This window comes from Vicugna pacos, chromosome 10 (genome assembly GCF_048564905.1).
Source record: "Vicugna pacos chromosome 10, VicPac4, whole genome shotgun sequence".
In the NCBI taxonomy this organism is placed as follows: domain Eukaryota; kingdom Metazoa; phylum Chordata; class Mammalia; order Artiodactyla; family Camelidae; genus Vicugna; species Vicugna pacos.
The window spans coordinates 26,003,606-26,025,831 of NC_132996.1; the positions used below are offsets into that span (position 1 = coordinate 26,003,606).

General features: G+C 42.6%; 1 protein-coding gene and 2 pseudogenes across 1 annotated transcript; all 3 read left to right on the top strand.

Annotated features, from left to right (window-relative positions):
• The first annotated feature begins 357 nt into the window (after positions 1-357).
• LOC102537209 (olfactory receptor 2AT4-like) lies at positions 358-991 on the top strand (annotated as a pseudogene).
• Positions 992-7,974: 6,983 nt separating this feature from the next.
• LOC102537468 (olfactory receptor 2AT4-like) lies at positions 7,975-8,938 on the top strand (annotated as a pseudogene).
• Positions 8,939-20,314: 11,376 nt separating this feature from the next.
• LOC102545803 (olfactory receptor 2AT4) lies at positions 20,315-21,339 on the top strand. Its single transcript, XM_006203330.2, has one exon. The coding sequence runs from the start codon at positions 20,350-20,352 to the stop codon at positions 21,319-21,321; it is 972 nt and encodes a 323-aa protein (XP_006203392.2). The 5' UTR covers positions 20,315-20,349; the 3' UTR covers positions 21,322-21,339.
• The last annotated feature ends 887 nt before the right edge of the window (positions 21,340-22,226 follow it).

Genomic DNA, 22,226 nt, shown 5'->3' on the forward strand with positions numbered 1-22,226 from the left:
GATAGTTTTAACTGTAAAAAACTTATTCCATATGTGGGGCTGAACTCTGGGTCCCTGGAGCTGATAATAGTAGCCTCAGTTCTTTATTCTTGCTCTTGGACAGCTTTTCAGATATTTGTGTCCATCTCTCTTCCCCACCAGTTAGGACAAGCTTTTCAACCATTAGTCGTTAGACTCCTCACCATCCTGGGAATCTTAGTTGTGCAACGAAATTCCTGCACAAAGAAGTGGTTGAGATTGAGATCTATGGTCAAAAAGAAAAAGATGCATGTTCTGGTTAATGTTTCCCTGATTATCCCGGTTTCCAGATATATGCTGATGTTTCCGGTATCTGCAGACATCAAGCCCTGACCCACTATGTAAGTCACCTGTAACATATCAAAGGACTCCTTACCCATCTTCTGTCTGGTGGGCATTCCCTCCCTGCCTGGATCCCTCTTCTTCCCTGTCTTCTTGATTTTCCTCTGAATCTACCTTCTCATCCTGATGGGTAACGCCCTGATCCTGGTGGCTGTACTGGCAGAGCCCAGCCTCCACAAACCCATGTACTTCTTCCTGATGAACCTCTCTGCCCTGGACATCCTCTCCACCACAGCCACCATCCCCAAGATGCTGTCCCTACTTGTACTTGGGGACCGCTGCCTCAGCTTCTCTGCCTGTTTCCTGCAAATGTACCTCTTCCAAAGCTTCTCCTGCTCTGAAGCCTTCATCCTGGTGGTCATGGCCTATGTGCTATGTGGCTATCTGCCACCCACTGCACTACCCTGTCCTCATGACCCCACAGATCAATGCTGCACTGGCAGCCAGTGCCTGGCTCACTGCCCTCCTCCTGCCCATCCCAGCAGTGGTGCAGAACTCCCACATGGCTTTTGACAGCACTGCTCACATCTACCATTGCTTCTGTGACCACCTGGGTCTGACTCCCCAACTAGACTATGGATACCCTGAGGACAGCAACTATGTCTGGTTCATTTCTGCCTCTAGCAGCTAGTAAATGAATAATTTCTATGAATAATTAGATGATCAAATTTTATTCATCACATTAGTGACTGATGAAAATTGTGAAAACTATAATTACTCTATAGTACTATTGGGAACCCTTCTTAATCTGTATTTGAGGACCAGGTTTTGGCTGTCTGTTCAACTGAATGAAGTCACCTTGGGCTGCTACAATTCATTTAAAAATATTTATTGTGTTATTGTGTGTTGGGCACTGTCATTGGTGTCCAGGGAGTTGAATTAGTTGCATCTAAGGATCAAAGGCTCCAGAATGCCCTGGGTCCCGGGGACATGCCATTTTGGTGATAGCTGCTTTGACATCCTTATTTCTCAGAGTGTAGATGAGGGGGTTGAGGACTGGTGTGAGAATGGCAAACACCCCATTGCCCATGATGTGGAAGTCAAGGGGCAGGTCTGCCCTATAGGCCACGTAGGCTATAGACTATGGCAATGGAGGAGTAGTAGGTGCCAACCACCAGCCGGTGGGAGCTGCACGTGGAGAAGGCTTTTGAGCGTCCTTCTCGGGAGCTGATGTGAAGCACTGAGGCCAGGATGTAGGCATAGGAGAGAAGCACCAGGAGAAGGGGCAGGAAGGACACCACCATGGCGATGCAGAAGCCCATGAAGGTCTGGGGTGTGGTGTCAGAACAGGAGGCCTGGACCACAGCCACATGGTCACAGAAGCATAGGACATAGGACAGAGAGAGGCTGTGGGAGCCAAAAAGTTAGCATTTAATTCAATGTTAACATTTTCTCCTATAAGTTCCTATATTTTGGGCATTGGTGTCACTTGTTTGTTAGCAAGTCCTCATGTATCAGCAATATAGTCAGGGGTGAGTGGGAGGCTTGAAATAATTGCATTAGAAAACCACTAGCTGCTCCTATCAGGGAGTGGTAATAGGGTCCATGTTCCTGTCCAGTGGAAAGGAACCATTTTCAGCTTGGATGCCCATTAAAAATTGATGCTTCCTGCCAAGAACCAGTAAGTGGAAGTTAGAGTGGTTCCACTCACCATTACCCTCAGTGACCCATTTGGGGGAATTTGTGCTTCTGGTCCTGATGATTTTCGCCTCTGTGGATTTAGCAGTCCTGATTCCAGAGGAGACACAGTAAATCTCATTAAATTTAAAGCCACAACTTCTGACTGGTCATTTTAAGCCCACTGGGCAAGTAGACCAGGACTCAAAACAAGGAGTTACCATACTTAGAAGGGCAATCGACTCTGATCTTCAGGAGGAAGTAAGACGGCTCTTACATGAATGGGGGCTGGGAGGTTGGCACCCAGGGGAGGGAGCTTTTCTTGTTCCTTACTACTTTAATGTAAATGGGCAATGAAAGCAACCATAGTTTGATGAGGTATAGTAACCAGGGGCTCAGAACTGTCAGGGAGGAGCCATGCTAGAAGGGAATACATTTAGATCAAATGAAGTGACTGAATGTGAAGGTAAAGGAGAAGGGACTCTAGAATGGGTGGCAGAGGAGAGAGATTATAAATATCACTTGCAACGCTGAGACTGACTTCAGCAGCAGGAACAGTAGTTAATCTTTCTCTTAGAAATTTCCCCCCAAATTGTGACTAATCAGAATGCTGGAAACCCTATGTCCAAGTGGAGTGAACCACTTGTGATAAGTGAATGAATCTGAGAGGTTCAAGGGATATGCTATAGTAGATACAGTTGGTGGCCTGCCCTCTAGCAGCTGAGTATTGGCTGCTAACAGCTCATACATGTACATCCTAAGATAGAGGCATATTGGCCCTGACCCTTTTTGCTTTTCTTTTTTGGGGGAAAGGGAGCAAGAGAGGAGCTTTACAAGCAGAACAAACTGACTACTGGATGCTAAGCAGTCTAAGCTTAGGTGCCAGCTGTAGACTGTGGTACCTGGTAAAGCCAGCTGTTTGGCATCTAGAGACCCTAAGAGCCCATGAAAGTTGCAGTTTCTTCTGCAGGAGATGAACATGACCAGTCCCTGGGAAACAATATATGCAGGCAGCCTCTGCCCTGGCTATTGCCAGGTACCACAAACAAACCTTTTGGAGTAATTTTCAAATAATCATGTTTCACTCTAGGCACCCTGTGTCCCTTACCTCATTGAATCCTCTCAAAAACTACGAGATAGGTAATACTGTTATGTACCATTTTACAGATGGAGTAACTCAGACTCAGAGAGGTTAAGTTATTGCCTAAGGTGACATAGCTAAAATATATTAGAACTGGTATTCAAACACAGGACTTCTCATTTTAGACCTGATGCCCTTACTCACAATGGAACATGCAGAGCACAGGCCTGGGAATGAAGTCCTGGGTCTGCCTGGCAGCTCTGATGCTAAACATCAGTGTAAGCATTGGAAAGTCATTTCACTTCTCTGAACCTCAGTTTCCTCCTCTTGGGCTGCCTGTCTCCTCTGGCTGTCCTGAGGACTAGATGGAATAATGTTAATAAAAGCTGCCCCATTGTTTGTAAAGCTCTGAAACCCGAGAGGGCTGTTAACAATGTTGTTCTCATTACCAGCAAATCCCAGAAGCAAGTCCCCTCCCAACACATGCTCTAGGAGGTGCCAAGAAGTTGATTCTGGGTGACTGGTGGAAAAGGCACAATGCCCCAAAGGAGTCCCATCTTGAGGGAGAGGACCTCAGCAGGCCTGGCTGAAAGGAGGGGTTAGGGGGTTTAATAAGCCACAGCTTAGCACATACCTGGCTCTTCCCTGCCAAGCAAGGTTGGAAGATACAAAGGGGACACTATGAGAGACACCAAGGTAGGCAGGGCTTGGCAGGTGAGTGGGCGGGGAATGAAGTATCAAAGCTCAGCAAAGACCTGAGTAAGGGGAATGTAGAACCAGGGCTAGGGATCAGGAAGACTGATTGGATGTGCATAAGAGGCAGGCGCCCAGGATCCAGGTTGGTTCTGCATATGTGGACTGTGAAATCTTGGACCACATATCCTGGCAGGTCCATGTGCTCAGAGGTGGGATTTAAATCATTTTGGCCACAGCTTTTCCACAGAAATCCAGGCTGATCACAGCAGTAACCACTGGAAACCCTAGTGAACTTTGAGTGCTTACCTGTTCCAGGCTCTTATGTAGCATTGCCTAAGGATTCTCTCCATGAGGACTCACAACAACCCCAGAGGGTCACAGCTGAGGGAAACAAGCTCAGAGAGGGGACTGTGACTTGCCCAAGGTGACACAGCTGCAGGTAGGAGCTGGGACTGGAATCCAGTCCTTTATGACTCACAAGTGCACATCCTTGACCACCAAGACCCACAGGACAGGATGAAGGTAAAGCACTTGGCTGGCAGCAGGAGCTCACTAGGTGGAAGAGCCCTCGCCCTCTCCTTTGGGGCATGGACCCTGTGATATCCACTCTGCTGGACATAGAGGGGACACTCAGAAAAGGGCTCATTGAATCGGAAACTCCTCAGAGGTCTTTTCCTCCAAACCCCTCACTGCACAAATGAGAAAACCAAGTGTTGGAAGACAGAGAACAAAAAGTACCCACTGAATTGAGGGGGCATCTTGAGACCCAAAAATGAGGCAGGCAGCTCCATATAATCAATGAATCAGTTTATTATAGGGTAACTTATTTGCAGGGTAGGACTGGGATCGGGTGGACAAAGATCCAGAAGCATTCACAACTGTGCCAAGCCCCACTCAGGGGCCACTTGGACAGTTTTACAGCTAACCTAAGATTTGGGGGTAGGTGCTTGGAGACAGAACGTGCATTCCTAAGTCAAGATTTATAAATGAGTGACTAGTCTTGTGGGCGCCAAATATATACCAGTGAAGTCAGCATTGTCTGGGGACTAACACAGGCCACAGGGTTCTAATGATTACTGAACAATATCTATTAACTACAAAGCCCTTGATGACAGAGAAGTGGTTTACTGCACAGTAAAAGCCTGGCTAGAGTCAGCAGGAGGACAGGAGACACTGAAAGGGTGCAAGATGGTATCAGTTATGCCAACAACCATAGACCAAAAGCAGAGAAAGTGAATGGCAGAACTGGTCCAGAAGCCAGGACTTTTGGTTGCCAGGCAGGGTTCCTTTACAGCAGGCTAGCTCCAGAGTGACTTCTGTTCTCACCCTTCACCAGTCTTGGCCTTGAACAAGGGTCTGTCCTCTAACCCTCAGTTTCTCATTTGTTTAACAAGCATAACCACTCCCTGGCAGGATTGGGTGATGGGAGGAGATGATGTATGTAGAATGCAGCATCGGGTCGGACAGCTGGTGATTGGTTTTTCTGTACTTCCTGGTCCTTACCTGCACTGTAATTAGCTCACAGACAATTCCGACAGGGAGAACCTACTGAGGAAAGTTCTGCACCCTGAGAAACAGGACCCTTTAGGTCCTAAGCATGGGGTTCATCACTCAGATATAATGTGAAAGCAAAACAAGAACCCTAACCTGTAAAATAAGTGTAAGAAAGATCAGTCGATATCCAGGATATTTCCTGTCATGGGCTGGTTGAATGGTGCTTTGGAAGATCAAATGTTAAATTCTTTCAGAAAGTATTTTTGGTGCTCCTGCTTAGCTGGTGACCCAGCACACGCCTGGTCTACCTGTTGTCTGGTCCAGCACTGCCTGGCAGTGAAAAGCTATGTGCCATCTCTCTATCAAAGTTTCAGCATCCCTACCTTCATCTGCAAAGCAGTGGGACAGGGGAGGGAGGAGAGGGGCAGCTGACTTGATGGCTCCCTTAGGGGCCCTCTGGCTTTGGCCCCCTGTGTTTCTGCCTCTGAAATACCCTGCTCTGCCTCACTTGTGACTGGCAGCCACAACTGCCTATCTGAGAGCAGAATGTCCAGGGCAGCGCAGTTTGCATTCCTTCAGATATAAGAAAAACCTGGTGACCATACTTTTTGGAATGGGGTTCTGGTTAACTGAGGGTTAACTCTTTAAAATGGAGACAATTAGGTCACTCTCCTGCCGGGTCCTGTGGGTGACCTCTGAGGTTCTCTTTCAAGGATCGCACACACAGGATGGTTGTCTCTCCCATGCTCATTTTAGACAAAGCATTTGACAGTTACCACTTCCAAATCTAGAAGCCAGGCTGCACGATCTAAATCAATCACAGAGCAAACTAGTAAATTTTTAAAAGGTGGTGAGGAAGTGTGGGGGAAGGGGTGTTGGATTGGAACTGAAGATTAAAAAAACCTTTTTTTCTAGTCTGACATTCTATGATTCTAGGACATGAGAGGTGTTTTTAGCTATTTTGTTTTGCATTTGTTTTCGGAAAGAAAGAAAGTAGCTGTCATTCCTAGGAATTCAAAAGGAAACTGTGAAATCACTAGGGTTCAAACAGCAGTGATGCAGATTTAAACATGAAGCTGCCTGCATCGCTCATCAAAACCAAAATTGCTTCAGCTCAAACTCAGCAGTCCCCACCCCACCCACAACCACCCCTTTGACCCAAGCACACATTTAGTGAACAATCTCTGATATAGGGCTTTTTGTCTTTGGGCAGCTTTCATTTCTCTGTCCTTTCTAGCAACAATGGCTCTCATGACAGCTCATTGTGGCTTCTTCTGAGTTGGTATTGGAGGAGACAATACCCAGCACAGTGGGCATCAAAGAACCAAACACAACACCTGCTGCTGTGCTGTGGCAGCCAGGAGGAAGGAGTATGATAAATCCAGGACATGCCCTGAGTGGTCACCATCAGCTTGGGCTCCATCAGGAAGAGAGCTGTCCTTCCGCAGTCATTTGTCCTTCCTGTCACTGAAATGTGAGTGGGAGAGCTCCCAGAGAACTCAGCGGGGAGAGAGGCAGGCAGAGCTGCTGCACCTAGAAAATGAGAGGAAAGCCACTCCCTTGGTAATGAATGGACTCAGGCAGCCTGAGAACCTTGGAAAAATTAGCCTTTCCTAATGATGGGGTGATAGTGACATTACTTAATAGGACTTTATACAAGAGCAAAAGGAGACACCATAATGAAGGAATCTAAGAGCTCATCTAAGATCCTATAACTGAGCAGGATCCTATAGGGCCTTTCCTCCTGTAGAAAAACTGTAGCCTCCTAAGCCTTCCCTGCAGTTCAAAGAATAAATTTAATCAGAGAAGTGATAAAATGCAGAAACAAAGGGAAACAGTCAACCAAGACAAAATAATAATAGTTTAGCCATTAAACAAAGTCAAGGACGTTTATTTCCTCCTCAAGGGCTATAGATAATATTCTGAATCATGTCCTTTGAGCTGTTTTGAAGATACTGAAACCCCTACCAGGTAGATGTTAACTATATGCTGCCCACAAGCACAGAGACCCCAACTGGTTGGAACCAGAAGATTGATGATTTTGACTCCTGATTACCTTACTACCAACTGATCAGAAGAATGTCCATGAGCTGATCATGTACCCCACAACCCCCTTCCTTCATCCTGTCTTTAAAAACCTTTCCCTGGAAGCCATCAGAGAGTTCAGGTCTCTTAAGCACTAGCTTCCTGGATTCCTTGCTTGCCACCATGCAATAAACCCTGTACTTTCCTTCACCACAAGCCAGTGTCAGTAGATTGGCTTTATTGCATGCAGGGAGGAGGACCCAAGTTTGGTTGGGTAACAATCTGATGCCCAAAATATAGTGTGGGACGTGGAGTAGAAAAGGGACAGAAGCTATTTCAATGCATTTTCACAGTTGTAACTAGAAAATTAACTGCGTGATTGGCTTTTAAATATATTCTTCTAGTAGAATTTAAGTCCTGTGAAGGCAGGGGCCTTGTGTGCCTTGTTTACCTGGTCACAGGTTTGTAACATTGTAGTTACTTACAAAAGACTTAATGGAAGAAGGAAGGAGTAAATTGTGGGTTAAGATGAAAGAATTAATATTGGATTGTACCACCAGTCCTCTAAACCTGGTCATAAATGATTTGGATTGCAATAATAACAGAGAGAAATGTGTAGAATTCTTATTCCAAACTCCTGTGTCATTCAGTTTCCAGATGTTCCTGCTGCCTGTCACCCTGACATGTAGCTCTGTCCCACCATGGATGCCACAGCCTGTAATGGATCAGAAGACTCTTTACCCGTCTTCTAGCTGGTGAGCATCCCCTCTCTACAGGAGTTCCTTTTCCTCCCTGTCTTCTTCATCTTCCTTTTCTTCTACTTGCTCATCCTGGTTGGTAACACCCTGATCCTGGTGGCCGTGGTGATAGAGCCCAGACTCCACAAGCCCATGCATTTCTTCCTGATCAACCTCTCTGCCCTGGACATTCTTTTCACCACATCCACTGTCTCCAAGATGCTGTCCTTACTCTTACTTGGGGACCGCTGCCTCAGCTTCGCTGCCTGCTTCCTGCAGATGTACTTCTTCCACAGCTTCTCCTGCTCTGAAGCCTTCATCCTGGTGGTCATGGCCTATGTGCTATGTGGCTATCTGCCACCCACTGCACTACCCTGTCCTCATGACCCTACAGATCAATGCTGCACTGGCAGCCAGTGCCTGGCTCACTGCCCTCCTCCTGCCCATCCCAGCAGTGGTGCAGAACTCCCACATGGCTTTTGACAGCACTGCTCACATCTACCATTGCTTCTGTGACCATGTGGCTGTGGTCCAGGCCTCCTGTTCTGACACCACACCCCAGACCTTCATGGGCTTCTGCATCGCCATGGTGGTGTCCTTCCTGCCCCTTCTCCTGGTGCTTCTCTCCTATGCCCACATCCTGGCCTCGGTGCTTCGCATCAGCTCCCGAGAAGGACGCTCAAAAGCCTTCTCCACGTGCAGCTCCCACCGGCTGGTGGTTGGCATCTACTCCTCCTCCATTGCCATAGCCTACGTGGCCTATAGGGTGGACCTGCCCCTTGACTTCCACGTCATGGGCAACGTGGTGTTTGCCATTCTCACACCAGTCCTCAACCCCCTCATCTACACACTGAGGAACAAGGATGTGAAAGCAGCCATCACCAAAATGGCATGTCCCCAGGACCCAGGGCATTCTGGAGACCCTTAATCCTTAGATGTAGTTAATTCTGCTCCCAGGATACCAGCGTGCTAAGAACAGAGAATGTCATCAAAAAAATTTTTGAAGGAAAGAATGACTTATATCAGGGCCGGAAATATATCATTGGGACTTTCCTTTCCATTAATGATAAGCTAGGTAATGAACTCAATCCTTCTGTGGAAAGAAATAAAAATATCAGATAAAATATAAAAAGTATCTTCTTAAGAATATCAAATAGATTTTTAATATAATAAGGCTAAGATAGTAATAAAGATGGGAATGCAAAGAGGTTAGTTATTAAGACATAGATAGATATATAGATCAAGGAAACAGAATTGAGAGCCTAGAAGCATACCCTTGAATATACAGGTAATGGATATATAAATGACACTGCAGATTAGTGTCAAAGATGGACATATAATAAAGGATATTAGTATTTTCAGATATCCATATGTCAAAAAATGAAATTTGTATCTCACCTCAAACACAAAAATCAATTTTAATCTTAATATGAAGGGCAAAACTATAAAACTGTATAGGAGACTACAGTCCTGGTCTTGGGATGGGGAAATATTTTCTTAAATAAGATTTTTTGAAAGGTCTAAACCTAGAGAAAAGAAGTATAAATTTGACTGCCTTAAAAATTGCTGTTCATTAAAAGACACTAAAAAGAAAGTGAAAATCCAAGCTATAGGACAAAAGAAGTTATTTGCAATGCATATAACCAACTAAAAGACTCAGGATTCATAGCCAGGATATATAGAGAATCACTCCAAATTAATTTTAAAAAAGGTAGTCAAACCATTGGAAAAATGTGCAAAATACTTCACAAGAGGAAATAAACAAATGTCCAATAAATATTAGAAAATGTGCACAACCTCTTCAGTAATAGAAGTACAAATTACAATAGCAGATAATTACCACTAGAAGACAACCAGACTGGCTAAAATGTCAAAGTCTGATGATAACCCAGGCTGGCAAGGATGTGGGTTGATGGAGCCCTCATGCATTGAAAGTGGAATGTTAATTGGTACAGCTACTTTGGAAAACACTTTATCACTCACTGTCTTATAATGTTGAAGACACACATACTCTATAATCTAGCACAACAGCATTTCTCCAATTTGTGAAATGTTCATAAAATATAACACTCTATGCCAATAACCTATGAAGGAATTATATATACATGCAACAACATAGAGGAATCCCACATAATATGGAGGGAAAGAATCACAACTCAAGAGGATACATGTGATATGATTCCAGTTGTATAAAATTTAAAGACAGGCAACCCTAAACCACGTTTTTTATCAATGCATACAGATATCACTAGCTATGAAGAAAAGAGAAGGCATATTTATTATAAAAATCAGAATCATGATTATTTCCGCAGGAGAGAGAGAGGTTTATTATCAGAGAGGGCTACCAAGGGGCTTATGAGGTGTTGTCAATGTTTCATTCTCCCCTGAATAATGGTGACATGGTGCTCTCTTTACAAATAAACTGTGTATTTTAGGCTTTATACAGTTTTGCTCTTTATGAGTTTTGTATTTCATAATAAACTCTAGTAAAGCATCATTCCATTGGGCAGAAGCTGCAATACTAGTTCTCAATGTTTGGTCCAAGTCTTCCCACAGGTACAATGGATTGTGGTGCTTTTCACATCCACAGTAAGCATCAAGCTGCTGAATATAATTTTCTCCATTTGTTCATTCATTTAAGTCTTTACTGAGCACTTGGGAAATACTAGTCTATATAGTAGACACTAGAGACACAAGATAAATTGGGACAGTCGCTGCCTTGCTGCCCTCAATTTGCTCACAATGTCGTGTGGTAGGTGCTGTTTCAAAGGGAATCACAGGGGATGGCAGGAACACACAGGGTGATATTTAATCCACGGTAAAAATGTCTCCCATAAATACTGTTAACCTACGTACCTGCTACTGTTTATCTGGGAGTCCTTGTGGAGTTAACACCATGGTGGGTATGGACTGATTGAACAGAAGCCCTGAGCTGCTCCCTTTGGAGAAGGAGAGGTTTCACTCCAATGCTGTACAGGATGTGGTGTGGCGTCCCTGTTGCTACCTGTCAGGAGGGACTGATTTTTTTTTTAATTTAAAAATTTTTTATTTATTTTTAAAATTGAAGTATAGTCAGTTACAATGTATCAGTTTCTGGTGTACAGCATAATGTCCCAGTCATGCATATACATACATATATTTGTTTTCATATTCTTTTTAATTAAAGATTATTTCAAGAGATTGAATATAGTTCCCTGTGCTATACAGAAGAAATTTGTTTTTAATCTATTTTTATATATAGTGGTTAACATTTGCAAATCTCAAACTCCCAAATTTATCCCTTCCCACCCTCTTTCCCCCAGTAGCCATAAGATTGTTTACTATGTCTGCAGGACTGTTTCTCTTTTGTAGATGAGTTCATTACTCTTTTCACTTTTCTTAGATTCCATATATGAGTGATATCGTATGGTATTTTTCTTTCTCTTTCTGGCTTACTTCACTTAAAATGACGATCTACAGTTCCATCCGTATTGCTGCAAATGGCATTATTTTATTCTTTTTATTGCTGAGTAGTACTCCATTGTATAAATATACCACAACTTCATTATCCAGTCATCTCTCAATGGACATTTAGGTTGCTTCCATTTCTTGGCTATTGTACATAATGCTGTGGTGCACAGTGGGGTGCATGTATCTTTTTGAATTAGAGTTCTGGAGGGACTGATGTTTTAGCTTGGACCCACCCCCAACCTCCTATGAAGACATGGAGTTTACACTGAACTAAACTAAACCCAAAGGATTTTGATACCCAGTCCCCTTCAGGAATCACACAGGTCAAAAAGGGATCAGGGATGGGCAGAACTACAGTGCCCCCAAACAGGCAGAAAGGAAAACCATTGTCAGAAAAGTAAATTGAGAGGCAGTGATATTTTTGTGGCATGTGTTAAAGGGAAGAAAATCTTCCTTAACAAATTGTGATAAAAGTGTCTCACTTACATGGAACGTTAAGCCAGGGCATTAGCAGAGAGCAACAATTTCAGCAAATAGTAATGAAGGTCTTCATACATGACTTTTAAAGTCACAAGTATAATAGTTTTTAGTCAAAATCATGAAACAAGACATTTTCAGTGAATTCTAGCCTCATTCCTGCTCCCTCTACCTGTTGCATCTCCTTTAAAGAAATAATTTTTATTCATTTTATGGTTTTTCTTTCCATTTTTAATATAAGCAAATCCATATATTTACACATATATGTATAATACATAAACATGACTTTGTTTTTAAAAATATGACTATTTGGCCATATTTCCATTCTGTCTTAAAGAAATGGTAGCATTCTATAATATGGGTCTTCATCCTGACTTTAAAATTTTAATAAGTAGTTTATAGAGATAAAGTTCTTGTTTAAGACAGGAGAAATAACAGCATATTTGTGCGCTGATGGGTTAATCCACGAAAGAGTAAAAAAGTTGATGATGGGAGACAGAGGGCAGAATTGCTGGAGTGACTGGCTTTAGTTTGGAGCATGACGTTCATCTACGGGAATAGGTCGACTTCCTCATCAGTGTAGGCACAGATGGTAGTAGGTGGGTGAAGATGGGATGGGGCTCCATGGGACATCTCTCTTGATTGGCTGGAGTGACAACAGGAAGAAATAGTGGTGGATTGAGAATAGAAGGTGTGAAAAAGCCATGTAAGAGAGGAGACAAAGGAACAAACCAGGGACATATAGGATGACTGCCTAGCAGCATGAAGGTCCTACTCGAGTTAGGTTTATCTTCTGCAGAATCTTCTTACATTAAACTCAGATAAGATACACTTACACCAGGAAAATACTTACTTAAAATCAATTTTACTTTTACCTAAAAGTGTGGGACTCATCCTGAGTCATGGTATATACAACTAATGGTCCTAATGTTACTGATTCTTCCCAGTGGAGCTTTTTTTTTTTTTAAGGCTAAGCATTGGGATAATCACATAAGCCAAATTGTTTTACAGGCAGAGATGATCTGATTTCTTTTTTTTAAACCTAGTCTGACCTCACATATGGCTACCTAAGCTTCTTGTCAGGAAAATCAAATCTGTCAGCTAAATGACATACAGTGTCTTTCATGTATTAAGTATGCATATCATGATCCTACCATGTGCTATATTTTATATCTCAGTGTTACTGGGAGGCAAAGAGAGATTAAAAGAAGATTAAAAAATAAATTTTAAAATTTCAAAAGCTAGTTTAAAACACTTCTAAACTCAATTAGAATGTTGAGCTCTAACACTAGCTTCAGTTATCATTTACAGAGTGAAAAAACTTCTGCAGTCATAAGATTTTGATTCCATTATAAGAACGATATTTATGTAATACCATTTTTTCTGCATTGATTTTTATATCTTCTTGATGGTAAGTAAAATGATTATAGCATAATAAATTCTTATTTTGTGCTCTCTGTTTATATTCCAAATAGCATAGTTCACTTTAATTTCCTTTATTTCTCCTTTTTTTTCTTCAAATATATTCCCAGAATTGTTCACCCTAACCTTGTCTAGTTTCACCTTTGAAGACTTCATTATTTCTAAAGTAGCTTTTTTTTGTTCTAAGCAATATGTGTTTTAAATAACCTGCCCACTTTTTCTATGCTATTTTAAAATAATAAAAGCTCTGTCACTGAAAGCTACTTCCACAATATGTGGAAATTGAACAGTGCACTCCCAAATAGTTCATGGGTTCAAAAAGAAGTCACAAGGGAAGTCAGAAAATATTTTGAGATGAATGAAAATGAAAACACAATATGCCAAAACTTATGAGATGCACCTGTTACAGTGCTTAGAGGGAAATTCATAGCTGTAAATACTTATCATTTAAAAAGAAGAATCTCAAATTAAGAAACTAATTTTTAACTTTAAGAAACTAGAAAAGAAAAGCAAACTAAAGTCAAAGCAATCAGTAGGCATAAAAGAATGATAAAGATCAGAGTGGAAATAAATGAAAAGATAAGAGAAAGACAACAGAGAAAATAGGCAAAACCAAAATCAGTTCCTTGAATGTATCAACAAAATTGACAAACCTTTACCTTTAGACTAGATTGACCAAGAAAAAAAGAGAGAAGCCCTAATTATTAAAATCAAAAATGAAAGAAAGGACATAAATAAGAAACGTTAAAAGGAGAAACCACCGTGCAACATCTGAAACAAAAAGCTGAGTTTATTGCTAGCTTAAGCACGGGAATGCTGTAGTTTCTAGCACAGTTTGTTTCTGAGCAACACAGGGAGCTGATCTTATGTAAGGCTGTGGAAAATGTAGAGATCAGGGGTTGGTGGACTCTCAGGAGTGGCAGTATCTAGGGATGGGCTTGCCTTTATCCACAGAAGTGTGGTTACTGGAGTAAAGCGGTTGCTCGGTGGCTGACTTTGAGACTTGCTGGCTTTTAGCAATGTGTGTACTGATGCAAAGCTGTCTTTGAACAATGAAACAGGTTTAAAAAGAGTTCTGCTGACTATTTGTCACCATGGCTATAGAAGAGCCAGTCATTTCCTAGAAGTATGAGGACATTTTTATTCTCAGAGGTAACGAAATAAATCATATTTTATCCTGTAGTGTCATAATAGTAAGTCTTAGAATGTTGGCTTTTTATAAGGAAATCTCAGCCAACTGTTTAGCTCTCCTATTTAGGTTCCTTTTCATTAGTAACATAAAATAAAATTGGAAACCTAAAAGGAATTTACATCTTGGTTTGTGTTTGTTTTCTCCGACTTAACTGCATTTCTACCAACTGTTGTACTCCATGTGAGTACTTCTGGCCCAAGTTCCCAGGTTCTTTAATTAGTTTCATCTGTAACATCTCAGAAAGCCTTTAGTTATCTTCCTGCTGCCAAAAGCTAGCTCTGGATGTTTCCTAAGGAGTTCTGTAGTGTCTGAAAAATAGAAACAGAAGACTCCACCTAACAATCTGGTTATTCTGCAGAATTCTTTGCCTTTCATTTAAGAGTGGTTAGATCTTCTCCCGCCTAAACACCTTCAGCATTTACCTTTATGATACGGAAGCAAACATTCACATATACAAATTTATCCCAAACCCAAATTCCTCTCTTCAATCAGAGGGAGAGATCTGCAGAGGATGAGGTGGCACATATAGTTCTTATTTGTAATTCAAAGAAACTTCTCAAACCATCTTCAGCTCCATCATGAAGTTCATTAGATCAGAAGGGGCTGCAGCCTCTACTGTACCAGTTTCTGGTTTCCATGAAGTTCCAGTGGCTTAGTGATCTTGCATCCTGTAGTTGTAGATCTACTGACTGCATAGACCTATTATGGAAGTCTCGTCTGTGGGCTACTATGAATTGCTTATGCCTGGTTTCCTCCTGGTTCTGGGCAGCAGCAGCATCCGGCACTGGTGTAACAAGGTCATCTCAATCATTCCTGTGGCTCACTGTTCTCAGAGCCTCGGGATTTGAAGCTGGGACTGTCCCCATACACGCACACATGTAGATTTTAAAATCTGCTTACTGCTTGGCCCAGAATTCCTACTTCTAATGATCTCTTTCAGAGAAATATTTGGGTATATGTGTCCCCAAATGCATGTTGAAAGGATGCTAATGATAATATTGCTCATAATGTCAATAACTGGGTACAGCTCAAATGTCCATCAGCAGGGAAATTATTAGACAAACTATGTCATATTCATACTATCATATACCAAATATCAGATAAAAGAATGAAGTAGATCAGACAGAAAAATGCTAAGACTTATTACGTTAGAATATAAGTGACACACACACAAAGAATATAAGTGACACAATAAGTACCAAATAATCCAATTTATGCTAAAAGAAAACTAACCAATCCCCTCCCTCCACACCCCACATGTTTAGGAAAGGTCTGAAAGGAACTGACCAAATCGGCAACAGTGATTACCTCTAAGGGGAGAAGGGGAAATATGGGAAGGACTGGTGTGAAGAAAACTTCTACTTTTTACCTAATAAAGCTCTGTAGTGAGGAAAATACAATGGGATCTATTTGTTACTTGTGAAATTTTTTAAGTTGTTTAAATGTTATACATACTAATGAGAGAATGACAGAGTCAGAAATAGAGAGCTATGGAGCCAAAGAAGAGAATCAGAAAGCCTGAGGCAGGAAAGGCTGTGACTCGGCTTTGCCACTGCGTGGGGTTGGGGGACAGACCTCCACCTCACATTCCTTTCTCAGAACCTTTGCAAGTTCCTCATTGCACAACAGCAGTAGTTATACCTCAGTCATGCAACAGGGTTTGCCTATTTGGGTTTATTACCATAATAGCTCTCACTTAATTAGCACTAGGCTAAGCATGAAATCTTCCCCATAGCCCATTATATAGATAAGGAAAGGAAGGCTCGTGCAGTTAAGGGATTTGTCCAAAATGACAAAACTGGAAAGAACTCAGGTCTCAGCCATTAGATGATGGGCTGCTAAACTGCTAAACTGGATTTGGAGTCTTGGGTCCAAATCCCAGCTCTGCCCCAGCCACTTGAGTCACTTTCCTTCTCCAGATCTCAGTTTCCTCAAATGTCAAATAGTAGGAACAATCCTACTGGCTGTTGTGAGACCAGATAGGAAAACAGGAATCAAACTGCTCCATTAACAATAAAGTTCTGAGGCCCATGAGGGTAGTTAATGATGCTGTTTTCATTATCTGCAAAGCCCAGGCCACGTCCCTGGCTCCATCATAGGAAGTTGTTCCCAGGTGGCAGGTATGGGGTCCCATGTGGGAGCCAACTTGAAGGAGAGTGCCCCAGCAGGCCATGGCTCTGGGGTTTAAGGGCTGTGACTCAGCCCCAACCTCCCCTCAGGGCCAAGTGTGGTGACTCCACAGAAGACAGCAAGGTGCATGAGACTTGGCAGGTGAGCTGGGCTGGGAGGGATTGTCTAGAAGCAAGAAAGGCTGGGGTGGGCAGACAGACTCAGGGAGGCCAGGGGTGTGCAGAGCCATGCTGAGGAGCCCTGGAGCGCACACTTTATGTGTGAATGTCAGGGTCCTGAGACATTCTAACTCCAGTTAATGAACCCAAACTCTGTAATTCACACATATCCTGCTCCTCTTCTATGGGAATAGCACAGGGTAGCAGAAATACCAGGGAACAGCATGGATTTGGGAGTTGTAGTGAAGTGTAATGACACAACAGCTATAAGGATTCAAACGTGCAACAGGAGCTTATCGAAGGGGAGAACTTTGTTCTCCCTGCTTAGAGGCTTGAACCATGAGACATTCATCTCTGACCTCTCACTGGGCCAAACACAGAGGGGACACTCAAAAATGTTTATTAAGTTGGAGGAGATCATCTCTTCCAAAGCCCTCATTTTGCAGATGGGAAAACAGGCTCAGAAGCCCAAAGTCACAGCAAGGGAGTGGCAGAGCTGGCCCAGGAATCAGGACTCTTGGTTGCCAGGCAGGGCTCAGTCCTACGCAGCAGGCTGGCTCCAGAACAACCTCTGCTCTCAGCCCTCAGCAGCCTTGAACAAGGGTCTGTCCTTCATCCCTCAGTTTCTCATTTGTTGAAAGGGCATAACCACTCCCCAGCAGGACTGGATGATGGGAGGAGAAATGTGAGGTGTCAGGTTGGACATTCAGGAAATTTAATTTGGTTTTTTGTCCCCCACCAGCACTGTAACTGGCTCGTAGATAATCCTGACCAAGGAAATGGTCCTCTAACAATGTGTTTACTGTCCTTAAGCAGTGAAACCACCTTGCCCTCGTAATATGTATCCAAAATGAAATCATTTCATCTGAACCACAAAATAAATGTAAAGAAATACAGAAATTTTCTGATTTTCACCATGATGCTACATCAAATGATGCTTTTTAAAAAACTCAAACACTAAAGTCTTTCAAAAACATTTTCAGTGCTCCTGTCTAGCTGGCGTCCTAACCACATGCTTTGTCTGCTGCACAGGCCCAATCTGCCAAACAGAAGCTTAGGGAAGGAAAGTGCTTCAGTGCCTTTGGGGTGAGCAAATAAACCTCAACTGGTGGGTCTGTCCTGTGGCCCCAAGTAGATGAGGCAGCCTGGGCTCATTGCTGGGTTATCTTGGGCTCAAGGTGATAATCCAGCCCCACTGATAGTCTAGTTCTGATTCTGTCACCCACTTACTGTGTGACCTTGGGCAAATCACAGCCTGCTTCTGAGCCCCCCATTTGTGTTCTCCATCTGTATAAGAAAAGGGATTTGCTAATGACCCCTTCATTCCAATTTTATAATTTAGCACCAAAATGAAGCCAGCTGGGAAAGTTGCATCCTGGCTCCCGTTGCTGCAGCACTGAGCTCCTGAGAAGGGTGGTGGTACATTATTAAATAGAAACAATTAGGCCCCATTACAGCCCTGCAAATCCTCCTGGTCTGATGGAGCCATAGACACATAAATAGACAGAGACAACCCCGTGTGATCATAGTGATGACAAAGGAAAGCACAGGAACTGTAAGAGTTCAGAAAAGAAGCCGCCAAGCCAGCTGAGACAGCAAAGACCTCTTGGAGGAGGGAACATTGAAGCTTAGTTTGGAAAGGGAACAAGGCAAGAGCAAGGAGTTGCCATTTGACTAGAGACAGGAGAAATAAGGCTCCAAGAAGATAAGCTTTGAATGGCAGGCTAAGGAATCATCTTCTCTCATGAAAAAAACCTTACAAACACTAGATGGGAGCCAGGACATTGAGTTTAAGACCCATCTCTGCTGTGAACTTGTTGGTTGGCCTTGAGAAGACACTCTGTTTCTGGACTTTAGACTCAGCCTTTGTCTCCTCCACTTAATAGAAATGAACCAGAGGAGAGAGAAGAGGGGGTATAATTGGACTTGATAGCTCTGAGTTTCTGCTCCTCAAACCCCAATTCAGCTTAACTCAGTGACATTCAATCCAAAATTGACTTCTCTGAGTTCTAACAACGTGCAGGAAAATGTAGTTTGCATCATCTTGGGTATGTGAGAAACCTGGTGATTGCCTCAGGCAGATTGAGTTTGGTTAGCTGAGCGTTCACTCTTTTAAACTGAGATGCACGAGTTTTGCTTTTCTGCCTGGATAATGGGGGCTGACCTCTAGAATACTTTTTTCTTTATTTCTTTCAATGAAGCAGTCACAATGGAGTGGCCTGTTCCGTGTTTCTTTTAGAAAGACATTTTACCAGCCTTCACTCCCTGACAGGGAATCAGGCCTCCTCCACACTAGAGACTAAAGAACAAATTGAAATTTATGGTTGTTGCTGACAATGTCATCTTAGAATTGGAGAAGGAAAGAGAAAATCTTTGCCCCAATCTCGCCCCACATGATAACTTAAGCTTCCAGATTCTCCAGGGAAAATAATAAAGAATAAAGAGTCCTGGTTTGAGTGTCAGAGGACTGGGTTCTGGTCCTAACTCTGTGGCTCACTGGCTGTGTGACCTTGGGCAAGCCCTTGCCCCTTTTGTCTAAGAAAAGAAAAAAAAATTGGCTGGACATTTCTAGGTTTGGCACTTTTATGATTCAGTGGCATGAAAAATGTTTTATTACAAGTAAAATCAGGGAGGGAGTAATCATATTCCCAGAGAAGAAAAGAGCTGGTGATTGTCAGTTCACTTTGGAGGATCCCTCCTCCCTGGAGTTCCAGTTCATCTCATCCTTATTATACTCATGTTTCTCCAATTTATTTTAAAAAATGTGACTTGTGTAATTTATCCAGGTTTGTGTCTAATTGTTGCAGTGAAAGTGTTGGGCTACCATGACCTATTATGTCCTACATAGGAGCAGAAGTCCAGACAACTAGCTTAAAAAGAGTCAGGAAAAAACACTACTTAAGGCACACAAGAGGAAAATAAGCTTAATAACTATGTGAGCAATAGCCTGCTGCAAACAACCTTGGAGAAAGCAACACTTCCAAAGCAACATGGTTGGAACTTTGAGTGCAAAGTAGAGGCATGAGCTTCAGGACTTGATTTAAGAGATCTGACATCCCAAACTAGACACATGAAATCTAAGATGAAGACCAGCAGAAATCTTTCCAAAGAACTCACAATCATAATTCAACAATCAACTGTTTAGATCTGATTTTCCTGGTAAAATGTAAACTCTAAGAAGGTAGGGACTTTTCCTGCCTTCTTTATTTTCATCACTGTATCACCTGAACACAGCATGTTGACTTCTATTTGGTAGGTTATCAGTTCATTAATAATTAATGTTCAACAAAAGAAAAAAGGTAGAAGTTTTGGGTTCACACAGTTGAAGTCAATATTACAGCCCACCATAAGTCCTCAAGAGTTGGTTGTAAATAATTATGCTTATATTTTGATTAGAGAATAAATATTATAGAATCCTCATTCCAGAATCCTTGCTTCTGTGGTTTCCAGATACTCCAGTGTCCAGATGTTCCAGCTGCCCATCTGCCAGAAGTCTAGCTCTGTCTCACTATGGAGGCCACAACGTGTAATGGATCAGTAGGTGGCTCACCAGTCTTCTATCTGGTGGGCATCCCCTCTCTGCCAGAGTCCTTCTTCCTCCCTGTGTTTTTTATCTTTCTCCTCTTCTATCTTCTCATTCTTATGGGTAACGCCCTGATCCTGGTTTCTGTGGTGGCAGAGCCCAGCCTCCACAAACCCATGTACTTCTTCCTGATCAACCTCTCTGCCCTGGACATCCTCTTCACCACAACCACTGTCCCCAAGATGCTGTCCCTGTTCTTGCTTGGGGATCACTTTCTCAGCTTTACTTCCTGCTTATTGCAGATGTACCTCTTTCAAAGCTTTACATGCTCAGAAGCCTTCATCCTCGTGGTCATGGCCTATGACCGCTATGTGGCTATCTGCCGCCCGCTGCACTACCCTGTCCACATGACCCCACAGACCAATGCTGCACTAGCAGCCACTGCCTGGTTAACTGCCCTCCTCCTGCCCATCCCAGCAGTAGTGAAGACCTCCCAGATGGCATATGACAACATTGCTCGCATCTACCATTGTTTCTGTGATCATCTGTCTCTAGTTCAGGCCTCCTGCTCTGACACCACACCCCAGACCCTCATGGGCTTTTGCATCGCCATGGTGGTGTCCTTCCTGCCCCTTCTCCTGGTGCTTCTCTCCTATGCCCACATCCTGGCCTCGGTGCTTCGCATCAGCTCCCAAGAAGGACGCTCAAAAGCCTTCTCCACGTGCAGCTCCCACCTGCTGGTGGTTGGCACCTACTACTCCTCCATTGCCATAGCCTACGTGGCCTATAGGGTGGACCTGCCCCTTGACTTCCACGTCATAGGCAACGTAGTATATGCTATTCTCACACCAATCCTCAATCCTCTCATTTACACTCTAAGAAACAAGGATGTCAAGGCAGCCATTACCAAAATCACATCTTTCAAGACCCAGTCTGGGGTAGGAGCCCTTGACCTTTAGATGCAGCTAATTCTGCTCTCAGGATTGTGCCCAGCACAGATCAGGAACTCCATAAATATTCTTGAATAAATAAATTAATGACTATAGAATGATAAAAGAAAATTCAGTGGAGCAGATGGCTATAACTGGTTGTCATATTTTAGTCCAGAGCTTTCCCTTGGTGCAATGAAATAATGTTAATTTTTATACGATATCTTGAGTTGTCATATAAGAATTTCACTTCTTCATAATTCGAGAAGCTTTTTCTAAAAAAGAAATCTTCATGGCAAAAAGTCTTTATAAGCAAAGTCAAAAAAGAAAAGACTTACATCACAGAGAAAGGGCAAATGTCCAAAATAGATAAAGAGCTCCTAAAATTTTAGAACAAAAATCTAACATTCCAATGTAAAAATGGGCAAAATATGTGAAAAGACAGATTACCAAAAAAATGCAACAGTCTTTAAATAATGAAGAAGTATTCCAGCCGACTGTATAAAAAGAACACAAATTAAAACTACACCAAAATGCCATTTTTTTCACATAATCAGATTAGGAAAAATCCAATATTTGGCAACATGCATGCAGAAAATCAGAACTCTCATAAGCTGCTTGGGAGGGTGCAAACTGGTAGAGCACTACTGCAGTACTCACCAAAAGTGTACTGGCGTTTACACTTTGGCCCACAATCTCATATCTAGGAATCTGTCTCAAAGATACACTCATAATAATTCATTAGGCTACTCATTTCATCAACAGGGGACTGGTTGGAGAAACCATAAAAAAGTACAATGCAGCTATAAAAAGGAAGTGATGAGATCTCTATATACTGATATGGTGTCATCTAGGTTATGGTAAGTGAGAAAAGCAAGCTACAGAACAACCTTTTTGTAAGAAAAGAGATAGTTTGCCTAAAATTCCAGAAAAAC